Raw genomic sequence first — 26831 nt, 5'->3', positions numbered from 1 at the left:
AGGATGGTAGTTATCATGAACCTGACAGGTGCTAGCTAGAGGATGGTAGTTAGTTATCATGAACCTGAAGGTGCTGCTAGAGGATGGTAGTTGTTATCATGAACCTGACAGGTGCTAGTAGAGGATGGTAGTTATCATAACCTGACAGGTGCTAGCTAGAGGATGTAGTTATCATGAACCTGACAGGTGCTAGCTAGAGGATGGTAGTTATCATGAACCTGACAGGTGTGCTGCTAGAGGATGGGTAGTTATCATGAACCTGACAGGTGCTAGCTAGGGGATGGTAGTTGTTATCATGAACCTGACAGGTGCTAGCTAGAGATGGTAGTTATCATGAACCTGACAGGTGCTAGCTAGAGGATGGTAGTTATCATGAACCTGACAGGTGCTAGCTAGAGGAGTAGTTATCATGAACCTGACAGGTGCTAGCTAGAGGATGGTAGTTATCATGAACCGACAGTGCTAGCTAGAGGATGGTGTTATCATGAACCTGACATGCTAGCTAGAGGATGGTATGTTATCATGAACCTGAAGGTGCTGCTAGAGGATGGTAGGTTTATCATGAACCTGACAAGGTGCTAGTAGAGGATGGTAGTTATCAATGAACCTGACAGGTGCTAGCTGAGGAGGTAGTAGTTATCATGAACCTGACAGGTGCTAGCTAGAGGATGGTAGTTATCATGAACCTGACAGGTGTGCTAGAGGATGGTAGTTATCATGAACCTGACAGGTGCTAGCTAGAGGATGGTAGTGTTATCATGAACCTGACAGGTGCTAGCTAGAGGATGTAGTTATCATGAACCTGACAGGTGCTAGCTAGAGGATGGTAGTTATCATGACCTGACAGGTGCTAGCTAGAGGATGGTAGTTATCATGAACCTGACAGTGCTAGCTAGAGGATAGTAGTTATCATGAACCTGACAGGTTGCTAGCTTAGAGATGGTAGTTGTATCATGAACCTGACAGGTGCTAGCTAGGTGATGGTAGTTATTCATGAACCTGACAGGTGCTGCTAGAGGATAGTAGTTTTTTGGTAGTTTCTTGCTTTGTTTTGCAATATGGCCATCATGCCTTGTACCACTGTTGCAATTGTCACGGTCTGCGGTTTCCCCGTTCAGGTCATGACTTTTGGTTGTTGTCCTATTCAGTCTAAAGGCGTGATGTTGAATGATGCCTAAGAGACCACAAGTGACAGGGTCAACTGAGGTCAATGCCACAAAAACCCCACAATGCTTTATTTGTTCTTTTTACGGTGACAATTGTTAGGACAGCTGCCATTTGTGAAATGGCTAAGGGGCCCATGTGCTTCAACATCTCATTTATTGATTCATACATAAAAGTGTCCTGTCATCCTATCATACATAAATGTAAAATCATTCAGATTTCCTATTAGTATAAAAACATGTGGAATGGTTCTGACTTAGATTACCCTGTAATAGAGAAATGTTTGAGTCTGTGATTTCTCCTGGGTTGAAATGAATATGTATTGCATAGCATATTTTATGTGCTGTATGTTTTCTAACTCGTACCTGCATCACAGTTCTCATCAAGTAGCTGATATATCAAAGTGTGTATTTGCCAGAAGCCAACAAAGGAGCCAGTCAGTAGTCTGCTGTGTTGTGTGTGCTGTGTGTTGTGTGTGTGCTTGTGTGGTGTGTGTTGTGTGCGTGTGTGTCGTTGTGCGTGGGTGTGTGTGTGTGTGTGTGTTCCCCATGATTTCCTGCCAGTGAATGGATTTCTGCAGCATCCACCATACTGGGCCTAATAGCAGCGTGGCAGATGCATCTGAATGAGTTGTACAGGCTGAGGCTGAGGTGGGGTGTTGGCTCCCACTGATGCAGAGGAAACTACGTCCGCTACCGCCTCTAGTGGTCGTAGGTGTAATTAAATTAAACTGGTTTGCTTGGTAGTGTAGAGGCCTGACTGAAAGGGTTATTAGTTCTCCGTATTGGATCTGTTGTGACAGTTACTGTTTCCTGATTGGTATAGTTCTCCAGTATTTGAGCTCTGTTGTTGGCTCAGTTCTGTTTTCCCTTGTTTTTTTTGGTATAGTTCTCCAGTATTCGATCTGTTGTTGACAGTACTGTTTCCTGATTGGTATAGTTCTCCAGTATTCGATCTGTTGTTGACAGTACTGTTTCCTGAAACATGCTCCCCGTAATCTCAGGTTTAGCATATGCATCGTCTCCTGAAAGCATGCTTCTTGTCATAGGTTTCAGGTTCAGTGTATGGTGATGGTGGAATGTGCAAAAGTGTGAACCTATGCCACTTGAAAACAGACCTAAGTGTAGCACTGAACGCTGTCTAGGCTGTGGGTATATTCTTACTGATGAAGACCTTTGGGGTCGAAATGTTGGCCTGCACAACAGTGTGCAGGTATCGATCTTTGTAACTTGATCTCACAACCAAGTGCTCTCACTGATGTCTACTTATGTCTAACCTGCGTTGTGTGTATTCCTGTGTGTCTACAGGACCGTAAGCTGACCAAGGCGGAGCAGCAACGTTTTAAGGAGGAGGCAGAGATGCTGAAGGGACTCCAGCATCCTAACATTGTCCGTTTCTATGACTCCTGGGAGTCAGTGCTGCGAGGGAAGAAGTGCATCGTCCTGGTCACCGAACTCATGACCTCGGGGACACTCAAAACGTGGGTAGAAGACAAACACACACAGACAGACCGACATACACATGCACACCACTGCTCAGCGTCAAATAGGGTTACACCAAAGAGATGACGGCTCTCTCTAGCTTCCTGTAAAATGAAACCAGTGAGTTGGCTAATCAGAGTGCATTCATGAGGATGGTGATATTCTCTCTGTAGAAATAGGGTCTCACTTTAAATAAAGTATTTCTCATGAAGTTTAATGAAGCCTCTATAAGCCTTATATAGATGCATCACAAATCACTTATAACCAAATGTGACCTACCGCCTCGATTCGGTCTTATGTAGCAACATGTTTTACATTGGATATAATTAGAGACTCAGAGATCCAAAATGTTATATCATACACTGCAGTTGAGGAACAATGGGAAAGTAATTCTGCTTTGAAAGTTGATAAATTTGGCACTACACTACTATTCAGCATCGCTCACACCCTTTTAAGCCTTAGCCCCACCTATCTCTTTAAGGATTCACATGTGAGGCCATGTGCTAAACAGAGTGAGTAAGGTAGTGTAGTAAAGAACCATAGATATCAGGACTAAAAGTGGTGAAAGTAGTAGCCTACAATAAGGAAAGACTCCAGGTAAAGTCACACTTTATCTAGTCTTTGTCCTATATCCTAATCTGACTTTGGTGCAGGTCATGTTGTTCTTCAAATTACTATCTCTGGTAAACACACACTATATCAAATCAAATCTACGTTTATTTGTCACATGAACATGATACAGAAGGTGTAAATGGTACAGTGAAATGGTTACTTGTATATTTGCATAGTAGCAATATCAAAAATAGAAAGTGTCCAGATAAAACATATTGTATAAATATTTTATARTTTTTAGAGATGATGCTTACCCAGACACGCTTGTCTRAATTGATGGGTCACGTGAAATAAATGCTATAACCACCCCCCAGTCGCATCTAGCTAAGTGGATGGGTCACTATTGTCTAGACATGTACACATGTTCAAGAAATACAATAGATGGCCGTAATCACCCRCAGACACACCTGGCTAACTTGATGGGTCATGTAATCATCTGGGAAAGTGTAGTCTTRTTTAGACATGTAGCTAGCTAGCTAAACAATGAACCATAAATCCAACCCATAGCTACAGTATAAACAGATTGTCATAGCTAGCCACCATGCATGAAATGCTGTTGTATGAATCTGCAGGTAGCTAAAGCTAACCAACTAGGTTCAGTGTTAGCTATCTAGCTAACATTAGGCTATAACTAGCAATGCAAATGGCTTTCAGAGATACTAATAATATTTCTACACAGATCATACACGTAACATTCGCTAGCTAGCTAACAGTCTGCTTTAACTTGCAATGAAAACAACTTTCTGACAAAATTAGAAACGTATAATATCTGAAAATGTAGCTAGACTCTTACCCGTATACATGGATGAATGCTTCACTGMRGCATGTCTTYTCTGTTTTGTTTRTARCTAGCTACAGCTTGTTTGGTCCATTTTGTCAAGTCACTACGGTTCATACGTGTGCCAAATGTAGTCCATCACAACTTTTYCCCACGGATCTTTGTTGATAGCRCCGGCTAAATTCAGGGCATCAATGTTGCTGAGAGCAGTAGCAACACTAGCAGTTCTCCATGGCTAACATTATATATATWTTTTTTAACGTGGTAGCAAGGATTATCTACACATACTGAGCAGCTCATTTTATAGACAGAAGCGKWCTACATGGCAGACCAATCCGAACTCATCTCTTGGCATGTCCAGCCCATCCATTATCTCAGCCAATCATGGCTAGCGGGAAGGTTCCTGTYTTTTTCCGTGGCTAAACCAACTAGGCTCGCAATTGAACAATTTTATTTGTATTTACAAATGTCGTACACGCTTGTTATTAAGGCACATGAAAGTTCACATGTTCCAGAAGGCATTTCTGCCAAAAAACTCATTTTTATTTCAAAAATATATAAAATCATTCAAATGCCTCTCCTGTGAAGTAGTGACGTGCGACATACACCTAGCTTCTAGAAATGTGTCACAAATGTGGTCATACAGTTGATCCTCTGTCTATATAAACCATAATCATTATACTGTTGACCTTAGTTATAATATTTTGTCCTCTTCTGTCCGGTCCTGACTGCAGGTATCTGAAGCGCTTCAAGGTGATGAAGCCTAAGGTCCTGAGGAGCTGGTGTCGTCAGATCCTGAAGGGCCTTCACTTCCTCCACACCCGGACCCCTCCCATCATCCACAGAGACCTGAAGTGTGACAACATCTTCATCACGGGCCCCACCGGCTCCGTCAAGATAGGAGACCTTGGACTGGCTACTCTCATGAGGACCTCCTTTGCTAAGAGTGTCATAGGTAACTAACGATCATCAGTTATCAGTTGTTGTCTTGTGTTATGGGAAGGGTATTGACATTTTTTAATGGGCCACAGGTATGTCAGAACTCTTGTGAGTAAGATTTCCGAWGTATTTATTACAAATGGCAATTCATCTTGAACTAGTGCTAATGGATCTCTCTGTTGTACAAATGGCTTTTAGAATCTGTGGTCACTCTGCAACATTATGAATATTTTATWAGCTGCCCCAACAAGGCAGTATCATCTGTGTACAGTCTCTGCTGTGATTATTGTTGCTCTTAGGTCAAGCTCTAGTGCACTAACTGCCACTCAAAGGGAACGTTAAAGGGATTTTGGCAATGAGGCCCATTATCTACTTCCCCAGAGTGGATACCATTTTTATGTCTCTGTGTCCAGTATGAAGGAAGTTAGAGGTAGTTTCACCAGCCAATGCTAACTATCATTAGCGTAATGACTGGAAGTCTATGGGTATCTGCTAGCATGCACATTTTTTTTAAACAATTCACACATGCATATTACACATGTACATGTGTGACATTTTACAAATATACGTACCCAGCAAATATAAGTAGCCAACAAATTATTATTCATCAGGTTATTAACCTTTTCAGTTGGCTCTGCTGTCCTGTCTTCCAGGTACTCCTGAGTTCATGGCTCCAGAGATGTACGAGGAACATTATGACGAGTCAGTGGACGTCTATGCCTTTGGGATGTGCATGTTGGAGATGGCCACCTCAGAATACCCCTACTCAGAGTGCCAGAATGCTGCACAGATCTACCGTAAAGTCACCAGCGTAAGTATGGGTTCCTGGGACTGCAGTCCATTTGCGCTTTGGTTGGCCTAGTCTCTCTATTCCCTWCTTCTGCAAGATCTTTCTCTTGAATGTCCTTCATAAAATTCCCTTTGTCCCTTTTGCAGTCTTGTCTTTTCCCTACTTCTGCTTGACTTTTCCTCCCCTCATATTCAGTAAATGATTATACACTACATATACAAATTAGTAGATTTGGCTATTTCAGCCACACCCATTGCTGACAGGTGTATAAAATTGAGCACACAGTCATGCAATCTCCATAGACAAACATTGGCAGTAGAATTGCCTTACTGAAGAGCTCAGTGACTTTCAACGTGGCACCGTCATAGGATGCCACCTTTGCAACAAGTCAGTTTGTCACATTTCTGCCCAGCTAGAKCTGCCCMGGTCAACTGTAAGTGCTGTTATTGTGAAGTGGAAATGTCTAGGAGCAACAACGGCTCAGCTGCGAAGCGGTAGGCCACACAAGYTCACAGAATGGGACCGCCRAGTGCTGAAGCGCGTAACGTGTCAAAATTGTCTGTCTTCGTTTGCAACACCCACTACAGAGTTCCAAACTGCCTCTTGAAGCAACATCAGTACAATAACCGTTCGTCGGGAGCTTCATGAAATGGGTTTCCATGGCCAAGTGTCGGCTGGAGTGGTGTAAAGCTCGCCGCCATTGGACTCTGGAGCAGTGGAAACGCGTTCTCTGKAGTGATGAATCACGCTTCACCATCTGGCAGTCCGATGGATGAATCTGGGTTTGGTGGATGCCAGGAGACGCTACCTGCCCCAATGCATAGTGCCAACTGGTGGAGGAGGAATAATATTCTGGGGCTGTTTCTCATGGTTCGGGCTAGGCCCCTTAGTTCCAGTGAAGGGAAATCTTAATGTTACAGCATACAATGACATTCTAGCATTGACAAGCATGACAAGCATTTCTTTACACCCGCAATAACATCTGCTAAACATGTGTATGTGACCAATAACATTTGATTTGATTTTAGAAGATTCTGTGCTTCCAACTTTGTGGCAACAGTTTGGCGAAGGCCCTTTCCTGCTTCAGCATGACAATGTGCACAAAGCGAGWTTCATACAAAAATGGTTTGTCGAGATCGGTGTGGAAGAACTTGACTGCCCTGCACAGAGCCCTGACCTCAACCCCATCGAACACCTTTGGGGTGACTGGAACGCCGACTGCAAGTTAGGCTTTATCGCCCAACATCAGTGCCCGACCTCACTAATGCTCTTGTGGCTGAATGGAAGCAAGTCCCGGCAGCAATGTTCCAACATCTAGTGGAAAGCCTTCMMWGAAGAGTGGAGGCTTTTAAAGTAGCAAAGGGGGGACCAACTCCATATTAATGCCCTTGATTTTGGAATGAGATGTTCGACGAGCAGGTGTCCACACACTTTTTGTCATCTAGATTTTATTTGTGACAGTACATTAACTGTAGTCAGGGCTTCTTCATTTCTGCTTCATGATTAAAACTCTGAAGCATAGTAGTCCCATCTAAGGTACAGTTGAAGTCGGAAGTTTACATACACCTTAGCCAAATACATTTAAACTCAGTTTTTCACAATTCCTGACATTTAATCAGAGTAAAAATGTGCTGTCTTCGGCCAGTTTGGATCACCAATTTATTTTAAGAATGTAAAATGTCAGAATAATAGTAGAGAGAATGATTTATTTCAGCTTTTATTTCTTTCATTACATTCCCAGTGGGTCAAAAGTTTACATACACTCAAGCTTCCCACAATAAGTTGGGTGAATTTTGGCCCATTCCTCCTGACAGAGCTGGTGTAACTGAGTCAGGTTTGTAGGCCTCCTTGCTCGCACACGCTTTTTCAGTTCTGCCCACACATTTTCTATGGGATTGAGGTCAGGGCTTTGTGATGGCCACTCCAATATCTTGACTTTGTTGTCCTTAAGCCATTTTTGCACAACTTTGGAAGTATGCTTTGGTCATTGTCCATTTGGAAGACCCATTTGCGACCAAGCTTTAACTTCCTGACTGATGTCTTGAGATGTTGCTTCAATATAGCCACATAATTTTCCTGCCTCATAATGCCATCTATTTTGATAAGTCACCAGTCCCTCCTGCAGCAAAGCACCCCACAACATGATGCTGCCACCCCTGTGCTTCAAGGTTGGGATGGTGTTCTTCGGCTTGCAAGCCTCCCCTTTTTCCTCCAAACATAACGATGGTCATTATGGCCAAAGAGTTCTATTTTTGTTTCATCAGACCAGAGGACATTTCTCCAAAAAGTACAATCTTTGTTCCCATGTGCAGTTGCAAACCGTAGTCTGGCTTTTTTATGCCGGTTTTGGAGCAGTGGCTTCTTCCTTGCTGAGCGGCCTTTTCAGGTTATGTCAATATAGGATTCGTTTTACTGTGGATATAGATACTTTTGTACCTGTTCCTCCAGCGTCTTCACAAGGTCCTTTGCTGTTGTTCTGGGATTGATTTGCCACTTTCGCACCAAATTACGTTCATCTCTAGGAGACAGAATCGTCTCCTTCCTGAGTGGTATGACGGCTGAAGTGGTCCCATGGTGTTATACTTGCGTACTTATTGTTTGTACAGATGAACGTGGTACCTTCAGGTCTTGGCTGATTTCTTTGATTTTCCCATGATGTCAGGCAAAGAGGCACTGAGTTTGAAGGTAGGCCTTGAAATACATCCACAGGTACACCTCCCATTGACTCAAATTATGTCATTAGCTTCTAAAAGCCATGACATCTATTTTTTCTGGAATTTCCAAGCTGTTTAAAGGCACAGTCAATTAGTGTTATGTTAAACTTCTGACCCACTGGATTGTGATACAGTGAAATATAAGTTGAAATCATCTGTCTGTAAACAATGTTGGAAATAACACCGGCACATAGTAATGTCCTAACCGACTTGCCAAAACTAAGTTTTGTTTACAAGACATTTGTGGAGGTGGTTTGAAAAACGAGTTTGTAAAGACTCCAACCTAAGTGTATGTAAATTCTGGCATCACTTCAACTGTATATTACATGCCCGTAGTGAGGACGGTAGTCCAAGATATATCTGCTATGTACAATACTAAGGTATATTACTGTCCATGTAGGACAGAGTAGTCCCATTCTAAGGTACATGATTACTGTCCATGTAGCGAACAGAGTAACATATCAGCTATTTACGTCCATGCAGGATCATAGAAAGGTAATGACCATGAGCACAGATTCTCTAGGTGATTCCATGTAGACAAGTATCCCATCATACTAACGTATATTACTGTCCATGTAGGCACGAGTAGTCCCACTAAGTTATTTACTGCCCATAGTCGAAGAGTACCCCACCAGGGTATTAGTTTAGTAAAAATCAGTCCATCTAAGTTGTATTAATACTGTCCATGTACGGAAAGAGTAGTCCCATCTGAGCCTATAGGTGTTTATGTCCATGTAGGACAGAGTTTCCCATCGTCTAAGGTGTATTATTGTCCATGTAGGACAAGTAGTCCATTATCTAAGGTATATTTGTAACGGCTTTTTTCTCAGGCGGTGAAGGAGAGGACCAAAGTGCAGCGCGGCTAGTGTCAACATGTTAATTAAAGCATCAATCAATCATTTTATTTTATATCGCCCTTCGTACATCAGCCTAATATCGTCGAAGTGCTGTACCAGACAAGCCCAGCCTTAAAACCCCAAACAGCTAGTATGCAGGTGTAGAAGCACGGTGGCTAGGAAATCCCTAGGAAAGGCCAAACCTAGGAAGCAACCTAGAGAGGAACCGGCTATGAAGGGGTGGCCAGTCCTCTTTTGGCTGTGCGGGTGAAGATTATAACAGACTATGCCAAGATTGTTCCAAATGTTCTAAGTGACAAGCATGGTCAATAATATCATGAATAATTTTCAGTTGGCTTTTCCTAGCCGATCATCAAGAGCTTGAAAAACAAAGTCTGGGACAGGTGGCGGTTTCCATAACCGCAGGCAGAAACAGCTGACACTGGAAATAGCAAGCAAAGGGCCAGGCGGACTGGGGAACAGCAAGGAGTCACCACGGGCGGCAGTACCCCGACGCATGGTCTAGGGCCCAGGTCCTCCGAGAGAAAAAAGAAAGAGAGAAGGAGAAAATAGCGAGAGCCAAGCTTTTCAAAATTTCGCATAACATGACAAGCATGGTCAAAAATAATAATCAGGATAAAGTCTCCGTTGGCTTTTCATGCCGATCATTAAGTTGAAAACAGCCAGGTCTAGACAGGTAGGGGTTCCATAACCGCAGGCAAACAGTTGAAACTGGATAGCAGCAAGGAGGCGACTGGGGACAGCCAGGAGTCACCACGGCCGGTAGTCCCCGACGTATGGTCCTAGGGCTCAGGTCCTCCGAGCAGAAAGAAAGAGAAAGAGGAGAAAATTCGAGAGAGCCAAGCTTTTTCAAATGTTCATAAATGAAAGCATAGGTCAAATAATTAATCAGGAATAAATCTTCAGTTGGCTTTTTCATAGCCGATCATTATAGAGTTTGAAAACAGCAGGTCTTGGGACAGGTAGGTTCGTAACCACAGGCAGAACAGTTGAAAACTGGAATAGCAGGTCAAGGCCAGGGGCACTGGGGACGCAAGGTGTCATCATGCCCGGTAGTCCCTGAACGTATGTCTAGGCTCAGGTTCTCAGAGAGAAAGAGAGAACGAGAGAATTAGAGAGAGCATACCTTACATTCACACAGGACACTGGATAAGACAGGAGAAGTACTTCCAGGTAACCAACTGAACCCTAGCCCCTCCGACACAACTAACTGCAGCATAAATACTCGGAGGCCTTGAGACAGAACAAGTGAAAAAGAACAGTGAAACACTACAAAACGACATACAAATACAAATGTGTAAAAAACCAAGGACCAGACCTATCTGGTGCAGACAAACGCAGAGACGGAAACCAATCAACCACAAATCCCAACAAAACAAGCCTCCTATATATGATTTTCACTCAGGACAACGATTAACCGAGCTGCCTCTGATTGAGAACCATATTAGGCTGGCGACACAGAAACAGACAAACTAGACACAGCAACATAGAATTCCACCAGTCACATCCTGACCAACACTAAACAAGCAAAACACATAATAACTCTGGTCAGGACGTTACACGTACCCCCCTCCCTGAGGTTGCGGACCTTCCGAACGCACCTAACAAGCTAAGCGGAGGGTCTGGGTGGGCAATCTGTTCCCGGCGGTGGGGCGGCTTCCGGCGCAGGGACAGGACACACTCCACTCACTGTTCTTTGTCCCCCTCCTTAGCGGTCCTTTGAGTGGCGACCCTCGCCCACGACCTTGGCCTTAAGAATCCTCCCAAGGCCCCCACATGATGTTTAGGAGGTAGCTCAGGACAGAGGAGGGTAGCTCAGGAACAGAGAAGTAGCTCAGGACAGAGAGGTAGCTTCAGGACAGAGAGTAGCTCAGGACACAGAGGAGGTAGCTCGGACCGAGAGGTACGCTAGGACAGAGGGGTAGCTCATGACTGTAAGGGCCAGCTCCATGACTGTAGGGCAGCTTCATGAGACTGTAGGGCAGCTCATGACTTGTAGGGCAGCTCAATGACTGTAGGAGCTCATGGACTGAGTGTAGCTCATGACTGGAAGGCAGCTCAATGTGGAAGGCAGCTCATCGACTGGAAGGCAGCTCATGACCTGGAGGGCAGCTCATGACGTCTGGCGGCTCTGGCGGCTCCTGACTGGCCTGGGGCTCTGCGGTCCGACTGGCTGGCGGCTCCTGGCGGCTCCTGACTGGCTGGCTGCCGACTCTGGCGGCTCCTGACTGGCTGGCGACTCTGCGGCTACCTGACTGGCTGGCGACTCTGGCGGCTCTGACTGGCTGGCGACTCTGCGGCTCCTGCCTGGCTGGCGACTCTGGCGGCTCTGACTGGCTGGGCGACTCTGGCGGCTCCTGATGGCTGGCGACTCTGCGGCTCCTGACTGACGGACGGCTCTAAATGGCTCGGGACAGACGGACGGCTCTAGCGGCTTCCTGACTGACGGGCGGCTCAGATGGCGCTGGGCAGACAGAGGCCGCAGACGGCGCTGGGCAGACACAGATGGCTCAGACGGCGCTGGGGAAACAAGATGGCTCAGACGGCGCTGGGCAGACAGAATGCGCTCAGACGGCTGCTGGGCAGTACGAGCAGTGCAGGCAGCTCAGACGGCGCTGGGCAGCCCGAGCAGTGCAGGCAGCTCAGACGGCGCTGGGCAGACGAGCAGTGCAGGCGGCGTTAGGCAGGCAAGGCAGGTACAAGACGCGTGCTGGGGCAGACGAGCAGTGCAGGCGGCGTTTGGGGAGCCGGCCGACTCCTGACCTGCTGAGGCGCACAGTAAGGCCTGGTGCGTGGTGCCGTTGAAACTGGTGTACCGGACTGAGACAGACGCACCTTAGCGCTAGGCGGGGAGGCAGGAATCAGGGCACACTGGTTTCCTCCAAAGCGCACTATAGGCCTGGTGCGTGGGTGGCGGAACTGGTGTACCGGACTGAGGGGCATCGCACCTCAGGGCGAGTGGGGGAGAAGGAACAGTGCGTACAGGGCTCATGGAGCGCACAGGAGGCTTGAATGCGTGGTGCCGGAACTGGAGGCATGGGCTGGAGACACCGCACACAAGGGAGAGTTGGCGTGGAGGAGAAACGGGCTTCTGGAGACGGCACTGGAAGCCTGGTGGCGTGGTGTCGGCAGCTGACATGGTACTGGCTGGGGGCCAAGCACCAATAAGGCGAGTGCGGGGTGCTGGAACTGGAGGTACTGGCTGGGGCGGGAAGGTGGCGCCGGATTACCGGACCGTGCAAGGCCGTACTGGCTCCCTTGACCACTGAGTCCTGCAACTTACCTGGGTTGAATGCTCCCGTAGCCCGTCAGTGCGGGGAGGTGGAATAAACCCGCACTGGCTGTGTAGGCGAACCGGGGACATCCATTCGTAAGGCTGGTGCCATGTACAAACCGACCCGAGGCAGGCGTACTGGAGGCCAGATATGTTGAGTCCTGGCTTCATGCAAACTTTGGCTCATGCTCATTCTAGCCCGCCCCAGTGCGGGGAGGTTGGAATAACCCGCACCGGTGCCTATGCAACGTACAGGAGACACCGCTGCGCTTTCCGCAATAAACCGGGTGTTGCCCGTACTCCCCGGCTCTCCCCGGTAAGCATGGGCAGTGGGCGCAGGTTTCTTACCTGCCTCTGCACACTACCCTTTAGCCCCCCCCAATACTATTTATTGGGTGAGCCTCTCGGGTTTCCAGCCGCTCTGCCTGCAAGAGCCTCTAATGCGCCGTCTCCGCTTTTTTGATGCCTCCAGTACATATTACTGTTCCATGTAGGACAGAGTAGTCCCAGCTAAGGTATTTACTGTCCATGTAGGACAGAGTAGTCCCATCATCTAAGGTTATATTCTGTCCATGTAGGGAACGAGTAGTCCCATCTAAGTATATTTACTGTCCAGTAGGACAGAGTAGTCCCCATGCTAATGTTATTTACTGTTCCATGGTAGACAGGAGGTAGTCCCCATCATCTAAGGTATATCTTATGTTACGTGTCCATCAGAGCTAAAGTCCTGGCCAGAGTAGTCCCATCACCTAAGTAATATACTGTCCATGTAGACAGAGTAGCCCATCATCTAAGCGTATATTACTGTCCATGTCAGATAGGCCCACAAGATAATAGTCCAGACACTACCATCATTAAGTAATTGTATGTTCTATCACCCCCCCCCCCCCCCCGCCGTCTGTCGCTCTCCCTACTCTCACTGTATCTCTATCCTCTCTCCTCTCTGTCTACAGGGTATAAAACCAGCCAGCTTTGATAAAGTCAACGACCCAGAGATTAAAGAGATCATCGAAGGCTGCATCCGCCAAGACAGAGAATCAGAAGTAAGCAGTTTTAACCCCCCCCTCTCTTTCTCTCTCACTCACTCTTCTCTGTCTTTCTGTCTCTCTCTCTTTTCTCTCTTCACTCAATTGAATTTCAATTCAGGGGGCTTTATTGGCATGGAAAACATATATTAACATGGCCAAATCACGTGAAGTAGATAATAAACAAAAGTGAAATAAACAATCAAAATGAACAGTAAACATTACACTCACAAAAGTTTCTCTCTCTCTCTCTCATAATAAGGACGAGTGCTTATAAAAAGAACTTCATTCGGTGGACTGTCTAAAGTGATTAGTACCGCTGACCCCAGCACACATACCAGATCAGGCATGGGTTCAACTCCAGCCAATGCTCTTCTGACTTKCCCCTCTCCTACTGTTCCTGTCATCTCTTCTCCACTGTCTTATCCAATAAAAGGAAAGAAGTGGGAATTTGTTCTTTGCTTGATGTGTTCTCTCTCTTTGCAGGCTGTCCATCCGGGACCTGTTGACCCACGCCTTCTTTGGGGAGGACACTGGGGTGCGTGTGGAGCTGGCRGAGGAGGACATGGGGTATCAGGAGTGTCTGGCCCTCAGGATCTGGGTGGAGGATCCCAAGAAGCTGAAGGGAAAACACAAAGACAACGAGGCCATTGAGTTCAGTTATGACCTGGAGAATGACAGCGCAGAAGAGGTGGCTCTGGAGATGGTGAGAGAGGGGGAGAGAGAGAGGAGGGCTGGGGGGGACCTAGAGAACGATAGTGCTGAGGAACTAGCTTTAGAGAGGGGGAGAAAATGAGGGAAGGAGAGGGGATGGTGAGTGAGGGAGAGAGAGARAGAGATGGTGAGACATTGATACCCTTTTCACACTATGGTACCAACCCGAAACGTACTCTGCGGGTTATTTTCTTTTTAGATTGTCCTTTCTAGCATGGCCCCAGGCCAGCGCAGTACAGTAAAGGTCGGCTCAGCTCATTAGTGTGAAAATGATATGAGAGAGAGCAGTGCAGATCGGAACAGGAATAACTAGGCCTTCTCAGAGAACTACATGGAAGGTGAGAGGGCCACAGGAAAGGTGGGGTCTGGAGTTGCTTTGATGTATTGCAAAGTCCACAGCTCATTAATCAAGGTTTCCTCGCTTGTCGCTACCTCTAACCTAAATTCCCTTGCAATGCTTTAATGTCTCTCTGTGGTCTCTCTCTGCCTCCCTCGTCGCGCTCATTCTGCATCACTGTCTCTTACTCTCGATCGTCTCCCGCTCGCCTCTCTTCTTGCTCGACCCCCCACCCCCTCTGTCCCTCGCTGTGTTTTCTTCTCTTATCCCCGCCCTGGCCAGGTCGAGAGTCTGAGGCTTGCGTTCCGATGAGAGCCGATATGCAGAAGTTGTGGGAAATTAAGGCCAGTCCGCCGGACCGGTTGTCACGGCTCATTCAGATTTGCCGTGGTAGATGAGCGCCAGCCAGCAGCTTCGTCCGGAGCAGGCAAGGCTTGGATGAGGATCGTGGACTCCACCTCAGCCTCTTCCTTCACCAGCTCGTATAACCCCTCCTGACCTCGCGCTTCCTGGGGGCCTGGGAGGTGGCTGGCTTGACAGGGACGATGGCGGGGAGGTGTGGTACGGCAGGGGAGGCTGAGGAAGACCAGAGGCAGCTCAGCATATGAGCACAGCAGCAGCTGCACAGTGGTGACCCTGCTGGCCTGCCCACTAGTACTGGTCGACTGCTATTCAAGCGGCTTATCAGAAGTCACTATCTGTACATACATCAGTACGCTGAGTCTGTACAATAGACATTTGACACGATCTTTCCTTAGATATTGCCAGCCCCGCCTCCCAGTACCCCCTTCTTGCCTCAGAATCAGCCACCCAAATTCATGGGGGCATGTATCTCTAGCAGAGGGTATTACGAAAGCGTTCCACAGGGATGCTGGCCCTGTTGCGTTCTGAATGCTTTCCCACAGTTGTGTCAAGTTGGCTGATTCCCTTTGGGTGGTGGACCTGTCTTGGTAACACGGGAAACTGTTGAGCGTGAAAAACACCAGCGCGTTGAAGTTTTGGGTCCCATGTGGCTCAGTGTGGTTAGAGCATGGTGGCCTTGCAAATCCCAGTGGTTGTGGGGTGCGATGCTCATGGGGGGGATCAGTCTGGGGAAAGTTCACAAAAATGTTAGCGATTTTTTTGCAGTTCGTTCCAGTCGCATGGGCAGCAGAATGAGAAGGAAAGGCGTCCAATATAGGTTTTGGCTTTTAAGGTATCAGTGAGATACACTGCTGGATTGCGCGTGGCACGGGGTGCGTTAGCCACTCGTCGACCAGTGCATATGAGGATTAAGGCGCGGATGCTGTCGGGCGTCGGGTGCAGGCAGCGAACGGTTTGAAAAGCTGCATTTGGTTTACTAGCGTTTAAGAGCAGTTTGGAGGCCACGGAAGGAGTGATTTATGGCATTGAAGCTCGTTTGGAGGTTTAGATAGCACAGTGTCATGAGGAATGGCCAGAAGTATAACAGAATGGTGTCTCTGCGTAGGGTTGGATAGGGAATTCGCCCGCACAAGAGCAACATCATTGATATATACAGAGAAAAAGAGTCGGCCCGAGAATTGAACCCTGAGGTACTCCCATAGAGACTGCCGAGGTACGGACAGCATGCCCTCCGATTTGACACCATCGAACTCTGTCTTGCAAAGTAAGTTGGTGAAACTCATGGCAAGGCAGTCTATAGAAAAACCGAGGCTACTGAGTCTGCCGATAAAATATGGTGATTGACAGAAGTCGAAAGCCTTTGGCCAGGTCGATAATAGATGCGGAGCACCCGAGGTCTGCACAGTACTGTCTTTTATTGATGGCGGTTATGGAATATCGTTTGTACCTTGAGCGTGGCTGGAAGTGCACACCTGTGACCGGCTCGGAAACCGATTGCAGCAGCGGAGAAGGTACGGTGGATTCCGAGCATGGCAGCTGATCTATTTGTTGACTTGGCTTTCGAAGCCTAGATGAGGCAGGGCAGGATTGGATACTATGGTCTGTAACCAGTTGGGTCGCAGTGGTGTCTCCCCCTTTGAAGAGGGGGATGGACCGTCGGCAGCTTTCCAATCCTTGGGGATATCAGATGTTACGAAGAGAGTTGAAGCAGGTGTAATAGGGATGCGACCAATGGCGGCGGACTGTTTCAGAAGCTAGGCGGGGTCCAGATTGTTCAAGCCCAGCTGATTTGTATGGGTCCAGGTTTTCCACGCTCTTTCAGAACACCTGCTATTGGATTCTGGGTAAAGGAGAACTGGGGAGGCTTGGGGCGAAGTAGCCAGCGGAGGGGGGGCGGGAGCTTGTGGCCAAGGTTGAGGTCCTGCGAGGAGGAAGCCATTGGCCAAGCCGTTGAGAAATGCTTGTTGAAGTTTCTCGATTATCACGGACTTTATCGTGTTACCTAGCCTCAGTGCAGTGGCAGCTGGAGGAGGTGCTCTGGTTCCATGACTTTCCAGCTTAATCCAGGAACTTTTGGAGTTAGAGCTACAGGATGCAAATTTCTGCTTGGAAGAAGCTGGCCTTTGCTTTCCTGACTGACTGCGTGTATTGTTCCTGATTCGCCTGAAACATGTGCATATCGCGCGGCTCTTTCGATGCTATTGCAGTTCGCCACAGGATGTTTTTGTGCTGGTCGAGGGCAGTCAGGTCTGGAGTGAACCAAGGGCTATATCTGTTCTTRGTTCTGCATTTTTTGAACGGAGCATGCTTGTATAATATGGTGAGGAAGTAACTTTTAAAGAATGACCAGGCATCCTCAACTGACGGGATGAGGTCAATATCCTTCCAGGGTACCCGGGCCAGGTCGATTAGAAAGGCATACACATACACAATCCATGTTTCAATTGTYTCAAGGCTTAAAAATCCTTATTTAACCTGTCTCCTCTCCTTCATCTACATTGAAGTGGATTTAACAAGTGACATCAATAATGGATCATAGCTTTCACCTGGATTTACCTGGTCAGTCTATGTCAAGGAAGAGCAGGTGTTCCTAATGTTTTGTATACAAATGCCACGTTCAAAACAACTCGGGGAAAAAAAGAGCTCAGACTGGGAAATATCGATTTGAACGGTCATGCAACTCGGAATTCCAACTTTGGAACTCGGGCCTCTTTCTAGAGCTCTGACTTTCCGACCTGAAAATCACTGACGTCATGATTTGACCTCGTATTCTTCAGAGTTCCCAGTTGATTTGAACGCGGCATTAGTGTATATACAGTASCTACCACCGTAACAACATCAAACAAAGTATATTGAACATGTAATAGATACACATATTTTGGGATTGTGGACAGAATGATACCAGTATAAAAAAATGTGTATGAAATAATTTCAATATCCCCCCAAAATGTATTGTTTTACACCTCCCATTGTATTTACTTCAGGAGGGGAGAGCATTGTTTCAGCCAGCTGTGAGTCCTATGCCAATGGCCAGAGCCAGGCGTACCCTCAGCAACGGGAGTCCTACGTGCTTTCTCAATCCAACCTCCCTGCTGCTGCTTCGGCAAGTCTATGGCTACATATCAAATAGCACCCTATTCCCTATGTAGTGCACTAGTTTTGACCAGGGCCATGTAGTGCACCATGTAGAGTCTAGGGTGCTATTTGGAACATACACAATGTTATGGTTGTTCCTGTTTTGGACAATCCAGTTTACAAAGAGATTGAAATCTTATTTTCACTCAGCAACCCTGCAATCACGTTAACTTATATTGTCTATTATTTATTTTTAGGCAATTTTGGCCCACACCAAAATGTTCCCAATTAGTCAGAGCAGAGGAGTTCCGAATGTGCTTATTGGTCAGAGTAGTGGGATTTCCGGCATGTCCATTGGCCAAAGTGGTGGTGGGGCTTCTGATGGTCAGCAGACTTACGTTCAGCCTGTTGCCATGCCAACACAGGTTTCACCAGGTGTACCACAGCAGTATTCACAGGTGAGTGGATCTGCATCTCTATCGACTCTGGTCTCTCAAAAACACCACAGTTACCCTCAAAACAGTTTGAACCTTCCCAAATAACTCTTAAATCATCACCTTAATATTTTATCAGATGTTCTTTACCAATAATGACAATTCCAATTATCATAATTATGCTTTCATGTTCTCTAAAACTGTTTATAATTCTTTGATTAAATCATATGATTAATACTTACACTTACCTTCTCTCTCCACCTCAATCCTCCCTCTCCCCTCTTACCATAACTCCCTCTGCCCACCTGACCATCCCTCTGTCACCCTGCGACTACCATCCACCAACAATCTCAGTCATACCACTCAGATGGGTCACAGATTGCACTAATGGCCSCTTCCCTGTCCTACGCACCCCCAGTCTCCCCCCAAGCCCAGCTCAACATCCTCCCAGCTCCCATGTTAGCGGGGGACCCAACAGGACGAGTGGGGGCCATGGTCCCTCTTCCACAACAGGCCCAGGCCAACGTCACTCCCAATGTCATCCAGATGACACCCCAGCCTTTAACCCAGCAAGCACTGCCTGACATGATCCCACAGCAGCAGACCATTGTTCAACAACAACAACAGATGCTGATGGAGCAGCAGCAGCAGCAGCAAATGGAGGCTCAACAAGCCGCCCTGCTTCAGCATCATCAACAACAACATCAACAACAGGCCAGTGTAATTCCCCAGAACCAGGCGGTACTGATACAGCAACAGATGGAACAACAACAGCAGCAGCAGCAACAGCAGACTATAGCAATCCAACAGCAGCAAACTACTGAGCCACAGCAGCAAGTGTATGTGCAGCAAGCTTTGGTTCAGCAGCAGGCCTTACTACAACACCAACAATCAATGGAACAACAGCAGCATCAGGCCTTACAACAACAACAACAATCAATGGAACAACAGCAGCATCAGGCCTTACAACAACAACAAAATAAGTGGAACAACCAGCAGCATCAGGCCTTACAACAACAACAACAATCAATGGAACAACAGCAGCATCAGGCCTTACAACAACAACAACAATCAATGGAACAACAGCAGCATCAACAACAGGGGTTGTCATTGCAGCAACAGCAATTGGATCAAACCCAAGCCTATGCGCAACCACCGCAAATCGACGTACAGCAACAACAGCAGCAACAACTGCAGCAGCAGCAACAGCAGCAAATATTGTTACTACACCAACAACACCAGATAGAACATCAGCAACAACAACAGGCAATGTTACTAGAACAACAACAGCAAGGGTACATACAACAGCAGCTTGAGCAACAGCAGCAACAGGCTTTGATACAACAGCAACAACAGGCGCAACTACAACAGCACCAACTGGAGCAGCAGCAAGCGTTGTTACAACAGCAGATATTTGAGCAACAGCAGCAGCAAGCGCTGTTACAACAGCAGCAACAAGAGCAGCAGCAACAGCAAGCCTTAAAGCAACAGCAACAACAGGCACAACTACAACAGCACCAGCTAGAGCAACAGCAAGCGCTCCTACAGCAACAACAGCATCAACAACAACAACAACTGGAGGCTCACCAAGTGAGCCAGATACAACAACCACAAATGGATTTACAACAGCTGCAACAACAACAGCAAGCTGTGCTGAAACAACCGACCCAACTACAACAACAGGCGGTCGTCAGTCATCCAATCGACTCACAGCAAGCTGTGCTAAAGCAACAGTTGGAACAACAGCAAGCCATGCTACAACAGCAACAGCTTCAACAGCAACAGGTGATTTTACAGAAGCAGCAATTGGAGCAACAACAGCAGCAAGCTCTGTTACAACAACAGATTGAACAACAACGGCAACAGCAGGCACTGCTACTGCAACAACAAGCGGAGAGAATTCACCAACAGGGTTTGCTACAAGAGCAGCAGCAACAGATTCAACAACAGCAAGAGACTGGGCAAACGCAGCAGCACCAGCAAACCGCCATAATTCAAGTACAACAAAGCGAGAAACAAGAGACCGCTTTAAATCTGCAACAATGTGAGCAGCTGCAAGGATTGATTCAACAGCAACAGATTGATGTATGTATGTTGCAACAACAACAGCAAAACCCTGCTTTGTTTCCACCTAGTCACACTAGCCTAACCCAGCAGCAACTGACAGAACAACAGCAAGTGGTGCTGATACAACAACAACAACAACAACAGCAACAAAAACAACCTATCTTACTGGAGCAACAACAACAAGCATACGTTGCCCAGCAACATCAGCAGCACCATCAGAGCTCTGTCATTGAACCTCAGCCTCAGATCCCCCTTATAGCCCCAGCCATACCAGCAGCAGAGGTTATACAGGCCATTCAGGTCCAAGCTCAGATGGCCGCCCAGGGTCAGGAAGTGATACCTGTAGCCATTCAGCTACAGATTTCCAGCCAAGCTCTACCGGCTGTAGTGCAAGCCCATGCCCAAGTCCTGGCCCAGATTCAAGCTCGGAATGAAGCTCACCCTCAGAGCCAGGGTAATGTCTCAGTCCCAGTACTCCAAGCCCAGCCTCAGCCTCCACACCAAGCCCAGCCCCAGATGATCGAGGTCCAGATTCCATCTCACATGGTGGCCCCAATCCAGGCACCAAGTCCTCCGATCCCTATCCAGCCTCAGGTTCCTCTGGTACAGGCTCCCCATCAGATGCCAGCTCTAATACAGGCCCAGGCGCCAGGGCAGTCAGTTATCCAGCAGACTCCCCAGCCTTTGCACCTAACCCAGGCCCTGACTCAGACTCAGATTCCAGAAGTTCTTGAGACTCAGATGATGCCTCCTAAGCAGCAGAGCACAGCTCTGGTSCAACCCCAACCTCCAGTCTCAATACCCCTCATGCAAAGCCAGGTCCAGCCTCAACCCCAGCACCAGTCTCTAGTGCAGCCCAGTGTTCAACTTCCAGAGGTGGTGCAGCCTCAACTCCAGCACCAGGCTCCGGCCAGCCTATTGGCACCGCAGTATGTCACTGCACTTCAGCCCACCCAACAGCAAACCATGCAGCCAGTCCAACACCAACAACAGGACATCACTCAACAAGTACCACAACAACAACAACAACAGCAGATACTGATGGATCAACATCAGGACATCACTCAACAAGTACCACAACAACAACAACAACAACAGCAACAGCAGATACTGATGGATCAACAACAGGACATCACTCAACAAGTACCACAACAACAACAACAACAGCAACAGCAGATACTGATGGATCAACAACAGTCCATGCTGCAGAACCAGCAGATGATGCTGTCCCCTGGATCTGTTGGTGTTGGAACTGTCCTTTCAGCCCCTGCAGCCAAGGTCCTAGCCCCTAACACCTTGGTCTCTGCTTCGTCCCAACACATACAACAACAGACTGGACAAGCTCCAGCCCACATCCAGCTGGCTCTGCAGTCCCTTYCCCCTCAGCAGCAGCAAGTCTCAATTCCCCCTCTCAACCCAAGTCAACTGGCTTCTCCGCTTCCTCAGATCCCCGCACATCTGTTGCCCCAGCAGCCCACTGTTAACCCAGCACAGATAGCAGTCCCCAGTAACGTGCCCCAGCTCGGGACTCAGACTAGAGCCCTACCCCTCTACAGTCAGGTAGGAGCAGGAGGTCCTCCACCATCCCCCCAGCACCAGGCTCAGCTGACGCAGCCGCTACCCGCCCACACACACACCCAGACGGCCATGCAAGCTCTCGCAAACACTCACACCCAGACACTGGTCCACACCGAGACCCAGCTCGCTGAGGCCACATCGGAGGCTGCCACCACCGAGCAACAGCACCCTCCGAATCCCCCCCAGGCTACTTTCCTCCCTCTTCCACACATGTCCCCCTGCCCCACTCATACAGCATCTCACCCCCACCCTGCCTTCCTGCCACCCCTCCATCCTGCTACCCCTGGCCCAGAGACCCAGCCCACCCCACCAGAGAGTCAGCTAACCCTGCATGGCCTGGCTGATGGTCCCCCGGGCCCCACTTCTCTCCCGCCTGTTGCCGCCGCTGCTGCCCAGCCCCTTGATTCTAACGCCCCCTCGCTGCTGCCCCCAACCTCAACCTCGCTCCCAGACTGTGACCCTGCTCTGCTGAGCATTGCTCAGGTACAGAAGTGCATGCCACTCTACCACTACAGCAGACTGTTCCACTACTACCACTATCTGCAGCCAATAACCAGCCGGTTCTAGAAATGTGTATACAGTAGAGAGCAATCCAAGGGCCGCACCCTTTTTAAGATACAGAATATAACACATTATTTATTTTTTTGAAGAAAATCTCCTTTTACTCAGTTACGCTAAGTACATTTGTATGGTACTTGTTCTGATTTAAACTTACCAGTACTACAACAACATGATCAAGTGTTTTCCTTTAACTTACATTAAAATACAGTCATTTTTTATTTATTCCCAATTCAGTTTTATTTTTATTAGTCAAATAATGATTTTGTATGTATTTTTTCTTTGTGGGTTTTTGTTGTTTTCTGAATGTCTGTATGTATTTGTGTGTTCGTTGGTCTGTCTGTGTGTCTGTCTCTATCTATGTGGCCCTACAGGAGAGTCCGAAACAGTCTGGCACAGAGAGACACTCCACTTCAGGGTATGTGTCACATCATTACTCTCAACGTTGGTCCCAATTCGCTGCCTAGCTCTAGCCCCCTGGTCCTGTCACGTCAATGTTAGCACATCTATAAGGTGGAAGTGATATGGCGGATGCTTTACCACTACACTGTTTATACCTATCCAGACCCTTCAAATCTGCAATCATCCAAGGGTTAAGGCCAAGGGGAAGGGCTACGGACCGGTTGTCAATTTTATACTGCTCGTTTGTTTTTCATTTTGAATGCCAAGCCCTCTTCCATGTTAGAAAAGGTTATGCCAAATACTGTACATGAAGTACTAACAATAGGAGTACTATTAATTTGACCGCAGCTCTGTTCCAGCCGATGGGGATTTACAGATGTTGGCCAATGGGAAAMTAGAGAGGGTGAAGTCTCAGAGGAGATTGTCCTATCGGGGGCCAGAAAAAGGATYACATGCATTTCAACTGACCATGATTCAGGTATAGTATCCCTAATAGTAAAGATTTCTAAAGAAATGGTMATGTCCAAGACATTTTTGTGTCCAAGACATTGGACAGAACAACATGGTTTCTCTTCCTGTGCTCCGTAGGTGTCCGGCTCTGGGGACAACATGGTGGAGTGTCAGCTGGAAACCCACAGTAACAAGATGGTCACCTTCAAGTTTGACACCGAGGGAGACGCACCTGAAGACATTGCAGATTACATGGTGACTAGACCAACACACAGTTATACATGGACATTGTATGGGATTATAGCACCACAAGCCTGTTTGGATATATTACATATGATTATATTAATGTTTAATTATATTATATTGGATGGGATGAGGATTTTTGCAGCAAGCACTCTCATTTGATCTAATGCCAAATTCCCCATGCAGCCTTTGTTTGGTGCATTAAGTTTAGTTTTAAAAAGTGTGTTCTTTTGTGTATCAATTTGTGTATCTGTAATGGCTTGTGTAGGTGGAGGAGGATTTTGTCCGTGAATCAGAGAAAGAGACATTCGTGGAAGAGCTGAGGTCCATTGTCAAGAGAACGCAGGAAATTCTCCTCACACATCAACAGGTCTGGTTTGAAAGCTTTGGTTGCATCCCAAATGACACTGTATTCCCTACATAGTGCACTACTTATGTCCAGAACCCTACGGCCACTGGTCAAAAGTAGTGCACTACAGAACCCTATGGCCACTGGTCAGAAGTAGTGCACTACAGAACCCTATGGCCACTGGTCAGAAGTAGTGCACTACAGAACCCTACGGCCACTGGTCAAAAGTAGTGCACTACAGAACCCTATGGCCACTGGTCAAAAGTAGTGCACTACAGAACCCTACGGCCACTGGTCAAAAGTAGTGCAATACAGAACCCTACGGCCACTGGTCAAAAGTAGTGCACTACAGAACCCTATGGCCACTGGTCAAAAGTAGTGCATTACAGAACCCTATTGGCCACTGGTCCAAAGTAGTGCACTACAGAACCTCTGGCCACTGGTCAAAAGTAGTGCACTACAGAACCCTATGGCCACTGGGTCAGAAGTAGTGGCACTAACAGAACCCTATGGCCACTGGTAAAGAAGTAGTGCACTACAGAACCCTATGGCCACTGGTCAGAAGTAGTGCACTTACAGACCCTATGGCCACTGGTCAGAAAGTAGGTGCACTACAGAACCCTACGGCACTGGTCAAAAGTAGTGCACTACAGAACCTTATGGCCACTGGTCAAAAGTAGTGCACTACAGAACCCTATGGCCACTGGTCAAGAAGTAGTGCACTACAGAACCCTATGGCCACTGGTCAAAAGTAGTGCATTACAGAACCTATGGCCCACTGGTCAAAAGTAGTGTACTACAGAACCTATGGCCACTGGTCAAAAGTAGTGTACTACAGAACCCTACGGCCACTGGTCAAGTAGTGCATTACAGAACCCTACGGCCATGGTCAAAAGTAGTGCATTACAAGAACCCTACGGCACTGGTCAAAGTAGTGTACTTACAGAACCCTACGGCCACTGGTCAAAAGTAGTGCATTACAGAACCCTACGGCCACTGGTCAAAGTAGTGCATTACAGAACCCTACGGCCACTGGTCAAAAGTAGTGCATTACAGAACCTACGGCCACTGGTCAAAAGTAGTGCATTACAGAACCCTACCGGCCACTGGTCAAAATAGTGCATTACAGAACCTCTGGCCACTGGTCAAAAGTAGTGCATACAGAACCCTACGGCCACTGGTCAAAAGTAGTGTATACAGAACCCTATGGCACTTGGTCAGAAGTAGTGTACTACAGAACCCTATGGCCACTGGTCAGAAGTAGTGCACTACAGAACCCTATGGCCACTAGTCAAAAGTAGTGCACTACAGAACCCTACGGCACTGGTCAAAGTAGTGTATACTAGAACCCTATGGCCACTGGTCAAAGTAGTGTACTACAGAACCCTATGGCCACTGGTCAGAAGTAGTGCACTCACGAACCCTATGGCCACTGGTCAAAAGTAGTGCACTACAGAACCCTATGGCCACTGTCAAAGGTAGTGCATTACAGAACCCTATGGCCACTGGTCAGAAGTAGTGTACTACAGAACCCTACGGCCACTGGTCAAAAGTAGTGCATTACAGAACCCTATGGCCACTGGTCAAAAGTAGTGCACTACAGAACCTATGGCACATGGTCAAAGTAGTGCACTACAGAACCCTATGGCCACTGGTCAAAAGTAGTGCACTACAGAACCCTATGGCCACTGGTCAAAAGTAGTGCACTACAGAACCCTATGGCCACTGGTCAAAAGTAGTGCATTACAGAACCTATGGCCACTAGTCAAAGTAGTGCATTACAGAACCCTACGGCCACTGGTCAAAAGTAGTGCACTACAGAACCCTATGGCCACTGGTCAGAAGTAGTGCATACTACAGAACCCTATGGCCACTGGTCAAAGTAGTGAACTACAGAACCTATGGTCACTGGTTGAAAGTAGTGAACTACATAGGGAGATAGGAATGGGTGCCATTTGGGACGTAACCATTATGAAATGTCTGTTTGGCTCTTTTCTACTCTAAAATCTTTACAGACAATACAGTTTTAATGCTGAACCACACATACACATAGGTACAGACAGGTACAATATGTCATGCTTTGAATATAATGTTGCCTTGAAACATGTCTATAGTCTGTCTGGTCATTTTCTCCTACCATCATGGAAACAATATGTCAGGAGCCATGTTTTATAGTACGGCAAAAATAAAAAGAAGTAGAGCCTGCACACTCATAGAGCTCCACCCTGTACCTTTATTACTAAACAAACAACGTTTCCATCCTGCAAGGTGAACACTGAACATACAGAGAGCTAATGTCATATGTTTATGGTGTATGGAGAACATACAGGGGCCCTTACATTAGCTAATGTATTGGAGCAACCGTAACTAATCAGATTTTTTACCATGTAATTCTGCCTGTATTGTGTAACTCAGCAAAAAAGAAAACGTCCTCTCACTGTCAACTGCATTTATTTTCAGCAAACTTAACATGTGTAAATATTTGTATGATAGAGCAAGATTCAACAATGAAACATAAACTGAATAAGTTCCACAGACATGTGACTAACAGAAATGAAATAAGGTGTCCCTGAACAAAGGGGGGAGAGTCAAATATCAAAAGTAACAGTCAGTATCTGGCTGTGGCC

At 47.2% G+C, this 26831-nt stretch overlaps 1 protein-coding gene across 1 annotated transcript in view; it reads left to right on the top strand.

The window, feature by feature from the left end:
• The window catches only part of LOC111966134 (uncharacterized), a 111282-nt gene that overhangs the window by 62048 nt on the left and 22403 nt on the right, over positions 1-26831 (top strand). The window contains exons 3-14 of the mRNA XM_070444341.1: positions 2472-2644; positions 4770-4990; positions 5628-5785; positions 13563-13648; positions 14118-14422; positions 18033-18151; positions 18381-18581; positions 18912-22685; positions 23135-23178; positions 23511-23640; positions 23751-23867; positions 24124-24225. Of these exons, the coding sequence (XP_070300442.1) occupies positions 2472-2644; positions 4770-4990; positions 5628-5785; positions 13563-13648; positions 14118-14422; positions 18033-18151; positions 18381-18581; positions 18912-22685; positions 23135-23178; positions 23511-23640; positions 23751-23867; positions 24124-24225 (5430 nt within the window). The remainder of the gene's footprint in view (positions 1-2471; positions 2645-4769; positions 4991-5627; positions 5786-13562; positions 13649-14117; positions 14423-18032; positions 18152-18380; positions 18582-18911; positions 22686-23134; positions 23179-23510; positions 23641-23750; positions 23868-24123; positions 24226-26831) is intronic.

This window comes from Salvelinus sp. IW2-2015, linkage group LG7 (assembly GCF_002910315.2).
Source record: "Salvelinus sp. IW2-2015 linkage group LG7, ASM291031v2, whole genome shotgun sequence".
NCBI lineage: Eukaryota > Metazoa > Chordata > Actinopteri > Salmoniformes > Salmonidae > Salvelinus > Salvelinus sp. IW2-2015.
The sequence above is the reverse complement of the archived record's forward strand: the minus strand, read 5'-3'. Positions and strand labels throughout refer to the sequence as shown.